General features: G+C 42.2%; 1 protein-coding gene across 1 annotated transcript in view; it reads left to right on the top strand.

The window, feature by feature from the left end:
* Nucleotides 1-13429, top strand: part of RAB3GAP2 (RAB3 GTPase activating non-catalytic protein subunit 2) — a 470453-nt gene that overhangs the window by 300059 nt on the left and 156965 nt on the right. Inside the window, 1 exon segment of the mRNA XM_053712514.1 lies at nt 1838-1998. Coding sequence (XP_053568489.1) covers nt 1838-1998 — 161 coding nt within the window.

Here is a 13429-nt window from a genome sequence, read left to right as displayed (position 1 = left end):
CACAAAATTTGGAAAAAATATATCTGTTGGTGTGAATCTAAAGGATTCCCTTGGGACAAGGTTAAGATTCCTAGGATTCTATCCTTCCTTCAAGAAGGATTGGACAAAGGACTATCTGCAAGTTCCCTGAAGGGACAGATTTCTGCCTTGTCTGTGTTACTTCACAAAAAGCTGGCCGCTGTGCCAGATGTTCAAGCCTTTGTTCAGGCTCTGGTTAGAATTAAGCCTGTTTACAAACCTTTGACTCCTCCTTGGAGTCTCAATTTAGTTCTTTCAGTTCTTCAGGGGGTTCCGTTTGAACCCTTGCATTCCGTTGATATTAAGATATTATCTTGGAAAGTTTTGTTTTTAGTTGCAATTTCTTCTGCTAGAAGAGTTTCAGAATTATCTGCTCTGCAGTGTTCTCCTCCTTATCTGGTGTTCCATGCAGATAAGGTGGTTTTACATACTAAACCTGGTTTTCTTCCAAAAGTTGTTTCTAATAAAAACATTAACCAGGAGATTATCGTACCTTCTCTGTGTCCGAAACCAGTTTCAAAGAAGGAACGTTTGTTGCACAATTTGGATGTTGTTCGCGCTCTAAAATTCTATTTAGATGCTACAAAGGATTTTAGACAAACATCTTCCTTGTTTGTTGTTTATTCCGGTAAAAGGAGAGGGCAAAAAGCAACTTCTACCTCTCTCTCTTTTTGGATTAAAAGCATCATCAGATTGGCTTACGAGACTGCCGGACGGCAGCCTCCCGAAAGAATCACAGCTCATTCCACTAGGGCTGTGGCTTCCACATGGGCCTTCAAGAACGAGGCTTCTGTTGATCAGATATGTAGGGCAGCGACTTGGTCTTCACTGCACACTTTTACCAAATTTTACAAGTTTGATACTTTTGCTTCTTCTGAGGCTATTTTTGGGAGAAAGGTTTTGCAAGCCGTGGTGCCTTCCATTTAGGTGACCTGATTTGCTCCCTCCCTTCATCCGTGTCCTAAAGCTTTGGTATTGGTTCCCACAAGTAAGGATGACGCCGTGGACCGGACACACCTATGTTGGAGAAAACAGAATTTATGTTTACCTGATAAATTACTTTCTCCAACGGTGTGTCCGGTCCACGGCCCGCCCTGGTTTTTTTAATCAGGTCTGATAATTTATTTTCTTTAACTACAGTCACCACGGTACCATATGGTTTCTCCTATGCAAATATTCCTCCTTAACGTCGGTCGAATGACTGGGGTAGGCGGAGCCTAGGAGGGATCATGTGACCAGCTTTGCTGGGCTCTTTGCCATTTCCTGTTGGGGAAGAGAATATCCCACAAGTAAGGATGACGCCGTGGACCGGACACACCGTTGGAGAAAGTAATTTATCAGGTAAACATAAATTCTGTTTTTTTAAAATGGTGTCCTCTGTCCAATCACAAAATAATTTTTTTTGGGTTTCATATCCCTTTAATGATAATTTGTGCAGCAAACATTAACTACATTTGCATATGACCTAATGTTACTTTATTGGTGGAGAGTAACTAGCCGTTCCTTATTACTGGAACATCTGTTAGTTAAAAAACACAATTCTGTAGTACATTTTAAAAAAGAATGTAGCAAAGAAAAAAATAGTTTTGCATCCTTTTAAACAACTTTACCCAGTGATGTATCAGTGAAATATGACAAATACCTAGAGTTGGTTGCTTTTAAATGTCAGCCAAACTAATTTGTAAATGACATGATATTTACAATATCATTTTGTGTATGTGCGCATAATTGTACCTGCTATTTAATAAATCGTGTGATTTTAGCTAAAGGTCTCTGTTTTTTGCACATAATGAACTTTGCTGCATTTTGTTTGGCACAGTGGCCATTGATGAGTCTTGGGATGTACAATCTGTGTCTCCCTGGTGGCAGCAGATGCGCACAACCTGTGTGGAGTCTACAAGTAATGGAGCAGCCTTATTATCAGCACATATTGGACATTCCGTTGCTGCTTCAATAACTAATTCAGCGGCAGAGAAGAAAGTAAGTATGTGCTAAACATGAGGTCGATCATAATCTTTTCGAAAAAGTATCAAATTATTATCAACCAAAAAACACAATTAAAGTCTATGGGACTGTTTGTAGATAAATAATTTCCTAAATTTTTCTAAAGGATTTTGATCGACCCCCGTGTTTCTCACTTGTAATTGTGAACACCAGATATTATAAACTAGGTTATTTTATGTTGGATTTGCTTCACTGATCTGTCAGTATTCGTACCAAGCTTTACAGTTTTTCACAATCATGTTAATTTCCATCTTAATGGGAGGAGAGTCCACGGCTTCATTCATTACTTGTGGGAATTAAGAACCTGGCCACCAGGAGGCGGCAAAGACACCCCAGCCATAGGCTTAAATACCTCGCCCACGCCCCTCATTCCCCAGTCATTCTTTGCCTTTCGTCACAGGAGGTTGGCAGAAAAGTGCCGGAAGATTCGGAGTAGTCTCTTATGGAGGGTAGTACTCTTCGCAGTGGGACTGGAGTTTTAAGTAGTCCTGTCAGCCTCTCAGTGAGAGCATGGATAAAAGTTAGAGCCCGGAGATGCAGGGAGAGTCTTTCTGCGAAACCATCCAGACTAAGATTAGTAGCTCCATAAGCAATCAGCGTGGATGAGTTTTGCTGCCTGCTTTCTGCACTCAAGTCCATATCAGGAGTGATGCTACTACCCTGTCACACTTGAAAGGCCGTGTTCCTGTTCCACGGCATAGATTCTGGTAATATAGTTTTATTTATACACGTTTGATAACGCAAGAAGACAGGGTCACTGTGTTTCTCCTTTTATCTGTATATATCCTCGGAAAAGGGGTTATTAAACAGGGGTGGATTTAAGCATAATTTTCTTTATTGTGTTTAATGCTGCGACATGTGTGAGATGAGGCTCTGTCAATGTGTGAACAGTCAGGTTTCTTTAGAGAGATATCGCCGCAGCCTTTTTTGGCGTGTTTTCACTTTCGTGCAGGGGCTGTTCTGCATGGCACTTCATGTGACCGGGTGTGGCCTCTTTAACTTCCTCTTTCTTGACCGGTGGTTGCAGGAGATGATAGCGTTTTCTCTGTGGTCCGGGTCATAGGAGGTGGTGAGTGCCCCAACCATTGGGGTATAAAGGTGCCATTTAATTCTATCTAGTCCGTAATAAAAGCGCAAGCTATGGAGGACTCTGATATGTTAGAGGGTACTCCCTCTTTAGCCAAATCTAATACCTGTGTTTATTGTGAGGAGGTTCCGATTGATCCGCCTGCTCAACTATGTTCCACATGCTTTGATAAAATTGCAATATCTAAAAAGAATAAGATATTTAGTACTACTAAACCGTCCACCGCTGAGGATTCACCGTCCCGCGAGGTGCGTTCCCTACATTCATCTCCGATTACACATGCAGCTCCCCAGGGCACTACTAATCCTCCCGCGCGAGGGGCCCTATGGCCACCAGATTTCACTGAGCAGTTACAAACAGCGGTCTCTGCGGCCTTCAATGCCTTACCACGCCCTGCTAAGTGCAAGCGAAAGCTGAAACATAGCTATCCGTCCCAGGGGTCATCTACTCTGTTGGATGTCTCTGATAGATTATCCACTGATGAAGACGACTCTGACTCTTTGGAGGACGCTCTTTCTGGGTCGGAATCGGCAACATCTAGACCTCTGGCTGTGGAGGAGCCAGACTATAAGTTTAAGATGGAGCATTTGCGCTTTCTGTTGAAAAAGGTGCTTGCTACGTTAATGGTTCCGGAACCAAAACTCCCGGAGGAACCTTCGATCCCTAAACTAGATAGGGTTTACGTGGACAGGGTGGTGCCTCAGATCGTCTGGGGTTGCTTTGTTCCTTGTTCAGAGAGGAATTGCCTGGTATTTCGGCGCTGGACTGACCGTAATAGGCGGGATCAGACTGATATACTTCAGGAAAGTTCTACTCTGTGAAAAGCATTGCTGGGCTAAAAGAAGTTGCACCCAGGTGGTAAATCGCCATAGAACAGGCTAACAATGGTATTGAGCTGGTTGTTCGTTCCTGTGAGTGCATTTCTCTCTGTGTGTATTTAGTCTCCCTGTGGGAAAAAGGGGAAACCAGACGTGGACTCCTTGCTCAGTGTGCTTAGAGGAATACTGCTACACCTCACTGACGAGGCCCAATGAAGTCCGAAACGATCGTCTGGGGTTGCTTTGTTCCTTATTCAGAGAGGAATTGCCTGGTATTTCGGCGCTGGACTGACCGTAATAGGCGGGATCAGACTGATATACTACAGGAAAGTTCTACTCTGTGAAAAGCATTGCTGGGCTAAAAGAAGTTGCACCCAGGTGGTAAATCGCCATAGAACAGGCTAACAATGGTATTGAGCTGGTTGTTCGTTCCTGTGAGTGCATTTCTCTCTGTGTGTATTTAGTCTCCCTATGGGAAAAAGGGGAAACCAGACGTGGACTCCTTGCTCAGTGTGCTTAGAGGAATACTGCTACACCTCACTGACGAGGCCCAATGAAGGCCGAAACGATCGTCTGGGGTTGCTTTGTTCCTTGTTCACAGAGGAATTGCCTGGTATTTCGGCGCTGGACTGACCGTAATAGGCGGGATCAGACTGATATACTACAGGAAAGTTCTACTCTGTGAAAAGCATTGCTGGGCTAAAAGAAGTTGCACCCAGGTGGTAAATCGCCATAGAACAGGCTAACAATGGTATTGAGCTGGTTGTTCGTTCCTGTGAGTGCATTTCTCTCTGTGTGTATATGGTGCCTCAGTCCTTCCCTGTCCCCGTTAAGATGGCTAATATTATTAAAGGGACACTGTACCCAAATTTTTTCTTTTGTAATTCAGAAAGAGCATGCAATTTTAAGCAACTTTCTAATTTACTCCTATTATCAATTTTTATTCGTTCTCTTGCTATCATTATTTGAAAGAGAAGGCATCTAAGCATTTTTTTTTGTTTTAGTACTCTGGACAGCACTTTTTTATTGGTGGATGAATTTATCCACCAATCAGCAAGGACAACCCAGGTTGTTCTCCAAAAATGGGCCGGCATCTAAACTTACATTCTTGCATTTCAAATAAAGATACCAAGAGAATGAAGAAAATTTGATAATAGGAGTAAATTAGAAAGTTGCTTAAAATTTCATGCTCAATCTGAATCACGAAAGAAAATTTTTGGGTACAGTGTCCCTTTAAGAACGAATGGGAGAAACTTGGCTCGTCCTTTTTTCCCTCTACTTCGTTTAAAAAACTGTTCCCCTTTCCGGACTCTCAGCTTGAGCTTTGGAGGCCATCCCTAAGGTGGATGGTGCTTTCTCCACGCTCGCTAAGCGCACAACTATTCCGCTCGAAGATAGCTCTTCGTTCAAGGAGCCAATGGATAAAAAATTGGAATACCAAATTGAAAAGATGTTTTAGCTCACGGGGGTTTATCTTTCAACCGGCAGTGGCGGTCACTGCGGTGGCTGGAGCTGCTTCCTACTGGTGTGGCGCTCTGTCAGCTATGGTCGAGATGGAGACTCCCCTCGAGGAGATACAGGAACAAATTAAGGCCTTAAGGGTAGCTAATTCATTCATCTGTGATGCAAATATGCTGATTATTCTCCTTCGATCCCAGCAACGGCGTGGAATTCCTGGGCACCATAATAGATTCCATGTCTATGAAGATATTCCTGACAGATCAGAGACGTTGGAAGATTGCGTCCATCCACCATCTGTGGCCTTAATCAAGTTACAACATCTAAGACCAAACGGATGTCTAGTACTACTGAGCCGTCCACCTCTGAGGGGTCCCTGTCCCGTGAGGTGCGTTCCCTGCATCCATCTCCTATTCCACATGCAGCCTCCCATGGTCCAACCATTACTCCTGCGGGAGAGATTCGTTGGCCGTCAGATTTTGCGGATTAACTGCAAACAGCGGTATTGAAAGTGATCCATGCCTTACCACGTTCTGCTAAGCACAAGCATAGGGCGTACCATGGCGGCTCGGCCCAGGGGTTGTCTACGCCTGAAGATAGAGGCGTTAAACGATAACAAGGCCCACTCTGACTCTTCGGAGGAGGCCCCTTCTGGGTCGGAGTCCGTGTCATCTAAACCTCTGGCTGCGGAGGAGCCTGACTTTAGGTTTAGAATGAAAAATGTGTGCTTTTTGCCGAAACAAGTGCTTGCTACTCTGGAGGTTCTGGAACCGAAAACTTCCAGAAGAACCTGCGATTCCTAAGCTTGATAAAGTATATGAGGACAGGGTGGTGCCTCAGTCCTTCCCGGTTCCTGTTAAGATGGCAAATATTATTAAGAATGAATGGGAGCGATTAGGTTCTTCCTTTTCCCCTTCTTCTTCTTGTTCCCCGCCCCGGACTCTCAGTTGGAGCTGTGGATTACTGTCCCTAAAGTGGATGATGTTATCTCCATGCTCGCAAAGCGGACTACTACTATGTCTGGAGGATAGTTTGTCGTTTAAAGAGTCCATGGATAAAATGTTGAAAAACATGTTAAGGAAGATATTTCAACATGCATGGGTTTTTTCTTTCATTTAATTAGCAAGAGTCCATGAGCTAGTGACGTATGGGATATACATTCCTACCAGGAGGGGCAAAGTTTCCCAAACCTCAAAATGCCTATAAATACACCCCTCACCACACCCTCAATTCAGTTTTACAAACTTTGCCTCCTATGGAGGTGGTGAAGTAAGTTTGTGCTAGATTCTACGTTGATATGCGCTCCGCAGCAAGTTGGAGCCCGGTTTTCCTCTCAGCGTGCAGTGAATGTCAGAGGGATGTGAGGAGAGTATTGCCTATTTGAATGCAGTGATCTCCTTCTATGGGGTCTATTTCATAGGTTCTCTGTTATCGGTCGTAGAGATTCATCTCTTACCTCCCTTTTCAGATCGACGATATACTCTTATTTATATACCATTACCTCTGCTGATTTTCGTTTTAGTACTGGTTTGGCTTTCTACAAACATGTAGATGAGTGTCCTGGGGTAAGTAAATCTTATTTTCTGTGACACTCTAAGCTATGGTTGGGCACTTTATTTATAAAGTTCTAAATATATGTATTCAAACATTTATTTGCCTTGACTCAGAATGTTCAACATTCCTTATTTTCAGACAGTCAGTTTCATATTTGGGATAATGCATTTAAATCAATCATTTTTTTCTTACCTTAAAAATTTGACTTTTTTTACCTGTGGGCTGTTAGGCTCGCGGGGGCTGAAAATGCTTCATTTTATTGCGTCATTCTTGGCGCAAAAAATCTTTTCTGTTTCCGGCGTCATACGTGTCGCCGGAAGTTGAGTCATTTTTTGGCGCCAAATAATGTGGGCGTATTATTTGGCGCAAAAAAATATGGGCGTCGCTTTTGTCTCCACATTATTTCAGTCTCATTTTTTCTTTGCTTCTGGTTACTAGAAGCTTGTTTATTGGCATTTTTGCCATTCCTGAAACTGTCATTTAAGGAATTTGATCAATTTTGCTTTATATGTTGTTTTTTCTCTTACATATTGCAAGATGTCTCACGTTGCATCTGAGTCAGAAGATACTTCAGGAAAATCGCTGTCTAGTGCTGGAACTACCAAAGCTAAGTGTATCTGCTGTAAACTTTTGGTAGCTATTCCTCCGGCTGTTGTTTGTATTAATTGTCATGACAAACTTGTTAAAGCAGATAATATTTCCTTTAGTAATGTACCATTGCCTGTTGCAGTTCCTTCAACATCTAAGGTGCAGAATGTTCCTGATAACATAAGAGATTTTGTTTCTGAATCCATCAAGAAGGCTATGTCTGTTATTTCTCCTTCTAGTAAACATAAAAAATCTTTTAAAACTTCTCTCTCTACAGATTAATTTTTAAATGAACATCATCATTCTGATTCTGATGACTCTTCTGGTTCAGAGGATTCTGTCTCAGAGATTGATGCTGATAAATCTTCATATTTATTTAAAATGGAATTTATTCGTTCTTTACTTAAAGAAGTACTAATTGCTTTAGAAATAGAGGATTCTGGTCCTCTTGATACTAATTCTAAACGTTTAGATAAGGTATTTAAATCTCCTGTGGTTATTCCAGAAGTTTTTCCTGTTCCTAATGCTATTTCTGAAGTAATTTCCAGAGAATGGGATAAATTGGGTAATTCATTTACTCCTTCTAAACGTTTTAAGCAATTATATCCTGTGCCGTCTGACAGATTAGAATTTTGGGACAAAATCCCTAAAATCGATGGGGCTATATCTACCCTTGCTAAACGTACTACTATTCCTACGTCAGATGGTACTTCGTTTAAAGATCCTTTAGATAGGAAAATTGAATCCTTTCTAAGAAAAGCTTATCTGTGTTCAGGTAATCTTCTTAGACCTGCTATATCTTTGGCTGATGTTGCTGCAGCTTCAACTTTTTGGTTGGAGACTTTAGCGCAACAAGTAACAGATCATGATTCTCATAATATTATTATTCTTCTTCAGCATGCTAATAATTTTATCTGTGATGCCATTTTTGATATTATCAGAGTTGATGTCAGGTTTATGTCTCTAGCTATTTTAGCTAGAAGAGCTTTATGGCTTAAAACTTGGAATGCTGATATGGCTTCTAAATCAACTCTACTTTCCATTTCTTTCCAGGGTAATAAATTATTTGGTTCTCAGTTGGATTCTATTATCTCAACTGTTACTGGTGGGAAAGGAACTTTTTTTACCACAGGATAAAAAATCTAAGGGTAAAAACAGGGCTAATAATCGTTTTCGTTCCTTTCGTTTCAACAAAGAACAAAAGCCTGATCCTTCATCCTCAGGAGCAGTTTCAGTTTGGAAACCATCTCCAGTCTGGAATAAATCCAAGCCTTCTAGAAAGGCAAAGCCTGCTTCTAAGTCCACATGAAGATGCGGCCCTCATTCCAGCTCAGCTGGTAGGGGGCAGGTTACGTTTTTTCAAAGAAATTTGGATCAATTCTGTTCACAATCTTTGGATTCAGAACATTGTTTCAGAAGGGTACAGAATTGGTTTCAAGATGAGACCTCCTGCAAAGAGATTTTTTCTTTCCCGTGTCCCAGTAAATCCAGTGAAAGCTCAAGCATTTCTGAATTGTGTTTCAGATCTAGAGTTGGCTGGAGTAATTATGCCAGTTCCAGTTCTGGAACAGGGGATGGGGTTTTATTCAAATCTCTTCATTGTACCAAAGAAGGAGAATTCCTTCAGACCAGTTCTGGATCTAAAAATATTGAATCGTTATGTAAGGATACCAACGTTCAAAATGGTAACTGTAAGGACTATCTTGCCTTTTGTTCAGCAAGGGCATTTTATGTCCACAATAGATTTACAGGATACATATCTGCATATTCCGATTCATCCAGATCATTATCAGTTCCTGAGATTCTCTTTTCTGGACAAGCATTACCAGTTTGTGGCTCTGCCGTTTGGCCTAGCTACAGCTCCAAGAATTTTTACAAAGGTTCTCGGTGCCCTTCTGTCTGTAATCAGAGAACAGGGTATTGTGGTATTTCCTTATTTGGACGATATCTTGGTACTTGCTCAGTCTTTACATTTAGCAGAATCTCATACGAATCGACTTGTGTTGTTTCTTCAAGATCATGGTTGGAGGATCAATTCACCAAAAAGTTCACTGATTCCTCAGACAAGGGTAACCTTTCTGGGTTTCCAGATAGATTCAGTGTCCATGACTCTGTCTTTAACAGACAAGAGACGTCTAAAATTGATTTCAGCTTGTCGAAACCTTCAGTCACAATCATTCCCTTCGGTAGCCTTATGCATGGAAATTCTAGGTCTTATGACTGCTGCATCGGACGCGATCCCCTTTGCTCGTTTTCACATGCGACCTCTTCAGCTCTGTATGCTGAATCAATGGTGCAAGGATTACACAAAGATATCTCAATTAATATCTTTAAAACCGATTGTACGACACTCTCTAACGTGGTGGACAGATCACCATCGTTTAATTCAGGGGGCTTCTTTTGTGCTTCCGACCTGGACTGTAATTTCAACAGATGCAAGTCTCACAGGTTGGGGAGCTGTGTGGGGATCTCTGACGGCACAAGGAGTTTGGGAATCCGATCAATATTTTGGAACTCCGTGCAATTTTCAGAGCTCTTCAGTCTTGGCCTCTTCTGAAGAGAGAATCGTTCATTTGTTTTCAGACAGACAATCTCACTACTGTGGCATACATCAGTCATCAAGGAGGGACTCACAGTCCTCTGGCTATGAAAGAAGTATCTCGAATTCTGGTTTGGGCGGAATCCAGCTCCTGTCTAATCTCTGCGGTTCATATCCCAGGTATAGACAATTGGGAAGCGGATTATCTCAGTCGCCAAACGTTGCATCCGGGCGAATGGTCTCTTCACCCAGAGGTATTTCTTCAGATTGTTCAAATGTGGGAGCTTCCAGAAATAGATCTGATGGCGTCTCATCTAAACAAGAAACTTCCCAGGTATCTGTCCAGATCCCGGGATCCTCAGGCGGAAGCAGTGGATGCATTATCACTTCCTTGGAAGTATCATCCTGCTTATATCTTTCCGCCTCTAGTTCTTCTTCCAAGAGTAATCTCCAAGATTCTGAAGGAATGCTCGTTTGTTCTGCTGGTAGCTCCGGCATGGCCTCACAGGTTTTGGTATGCGGATCTTGTCCGGATGGCCTCTTGCCATCCATGGACTCTTCCGCTACGACCAGACCTTCTGTCGCAAGGTCCTTTTTTCCATCAGGATCTCAAATCCTTAAATTTAAAGGTATGGAGATTGAACGCTTGATTCTTGGTCAAAGAGGTTTCTCTGACTCTGTGATTAATACTATGTTACAGGCTCGTAAATCTGTATCCAGAGAGATATATTATAGAGTCTGGAAGACTTATATTTCTTGGTGTCTTTCTCATCATTTTTCTTGGCATTCTTTTAGAATTCCGAGAATTTTAAAGTTTCTTCAGGATGGTTTAGATAAAGGTTTATCCGCAAGTTCTTTGAAAGGACAAATCTCTGCTCTTTCTGTTCTTTTTCACAGAAAGATTGCTAATCTTCCTGATATTCATTGTTTTGTACAAGCTTTGGTTCGTATAAAACCTGTCATTAAGTCAATTTCTCCTCCTTGGAGTTTGAATTTGGTTCTGGGGGCTCTTCAAGCTCCTCCGTTTGAACCTATGCATTCATTGGACATTAAATTACTTTCTTGGAAAGTTTTGTTCCTTTTGGCAATCTCTTCTGCCAGAAGAGTTTCTGAATTATCTGCTCTTTCTTGTGAGTCTCCTTTTCTGATTTTTCATCAGGATAAGGCAGTGTTGCGAACTTCTTTTGAATTTTTACCTAAAGTTGTGAATTCTAACAACATTAGTAGAGAAATTGTGGTTCCTTCATTATGTCCTAATCCTAAGAATTCTAAGGAGAAATCATTGCATTCTTTGGATGTTGTTAGAGCTTTGAAATATTATGTTGAAGCTACTAAGTCTTTCCGAAAGACTTCTAGTTTATTTGTTATCTTTTCTGGTTCTAGAAAAGGCCAGAAAGCTTCTGCCATTTCTTTGGCATCTTGGTTGAAATCTTTAATTCATCTTGCCTATGTTGAGTCGGGTAAAACTCCGCCTCAAAGGATTACAGCTCATTCTACTAGGTCAGTTTCTACTTCCTGGGCGTTTAGGAATGAAGCTTCGATTGATCAGATTTGCAAAGCAGCAACTTGGTCCTCTTTGCATACTTTTACTAAATTCTACCATTTTGATGTATTTTCTTCTTCTGAAGCAGTTTTTGGTAGAAAAGTACTTCAGGCAGCGGTTTCAGTTTGAATCTTCTGCTTATGTTTTTCATTAAACTTTATTTTGGGTGTGGATTATTTTCAGCAGGAATTGGCTGTCTTTATTTTATCCCTCCCTCTCTAGTGACTCTTGCGTGGAAAGATCCACATCTTGGGTAATCATTATCCCATACGTCACTAGCTCATGGACTCTTGCTAATTACATGAAAGAAAACATAATTTATGTAAGAACTTACCTGATAAATTCATTTCTTTCATATTAGCAAGAGTCCATGAGGCCCGCCCTTTTTTTGGGGTGGTTATGATTTTTGTATAAAGCACAATTATTCCAATTCCTTATTTTATATGCTTTCGCACTTTTTTATCACCCCACTTCTTGGCTATTCGTTAAACTGAATTGTGGGTGTGGTGAGGGGTGTATTTATAGGCATTTTGAGGTTTGGGAAACTTTGCCCCTCCTGGTAGGAATGTATATCCCATACGTCACTAGCTCATGGACTCTTGCTAATATGAAAGAAATGAATTTATCAGGTAAGTTCTTACATAAATTATGTTTTTTTCAGCCGGCAGCAGCTGTAGCCGTGGTCGCCTGAGCTGCAACATATTGGTGTGAATCCCTGTGTGAAATGGTCGAGGGGGAGACTTCCATCGACGAGATACAGGACAAGATTAAGGCGCTGAAAATCGGTAATCTTTCATATGTGATGCCAATATGCAAATTATCCGCCTGAACGCTAAGGTGTCAGGTTTTTCCGTTTTAGCTTGCAGGGCTCTGTGGCTAAAGTCTTGGCCTGCGAATATGACCTCTAAGTCGAGGCTGTTGTTGCTGCCTTTTCAAGGAAAGATTTTGTTCGGTCCAGGATTGCATTCGTTCATATCCACGGTTACGGGAGGCAAGGGAGCTTTCCTACCGCAGCATAAGAGGGCTAAGCCTAAGGGATCTACTTTTCGTCCCTTTCGTGCGGACAAGGCCCAGCGCCAGCAGTCCGCTGTGAAAGCAGACCAGTCCAAGGGTACTTGGAAACCGGCTCATTCTTGGAACAAGTCTAAGCAGAGCAAGAAGCCCGCCGAGACAAAATCAGCATGAAGGGGCTGCCCCTGACCGGCCTCTGGACCAAGTAGGGGGCAGATTATCTCTCTTCTCAGAAGCATGGTTACAGGACATTCAGGACCCTTGGGTTCTGGACGTTGTCGCCCAGGGCTACAGGATAGGGTTCAGTTCCAATCCGCCCAGGGGCAGATTCCTTCTATCAAACCTGTCTTCAAGACCGAGAAAGTACCCCAAAGCAGAAAGGGGTCTAGGGTACTATTAAAATCTTTTTGTGGTTCCTTAAGCAGGAGGGCACGTTCTGCCCGATTCTGGGCCTAAAGTGTTTGTTTCTGAGTGTTCCATCATTCAAGATGGAGACAATCAGATCTATTTTGCCCCTAGTTCAAGAGGGACAGTTCATGACAACTATAGACTTGAAGGACACTTACCTTCATGTGCCAATCCACAGGGACCACTTCAAGTTCCTGAGATTTGCGTTTCTGGACTAACACTTCCAGTTTGTGGTGCTTCCTTTTGGTCTGGCGACGGCCCCGAGAGTCTTCACAAAGATTCTGGGGGTGCTTCTTACGGTGGCTAGAGCCAGAGGCATTGCTGTGGTGCCCTATCTGGACGACATTCTAGTCCAGGCGCCGTCGGTCAGTATCACAGAGGATCATTCAAGGGCTCTTCTT

Source organism: Bombina bombina, chromosome 4, assembly GCF_027579735.1.
Source record: "Bombina bombina isolate aBomBom1 chromosome 4, aBomBom1.pri, whole genome shotgun sequence".
NCBI classification, from domain to species: Eukaryota; Metazoa; Chordata; class Amphibia; order Anura; family Bombinatoridae; genus Bombina; species Bombina bombina.
Note: the sequence above shows the minus strand (reverse complement) of the source record. Positions and strands in the feature narration are given on the sequence as shown.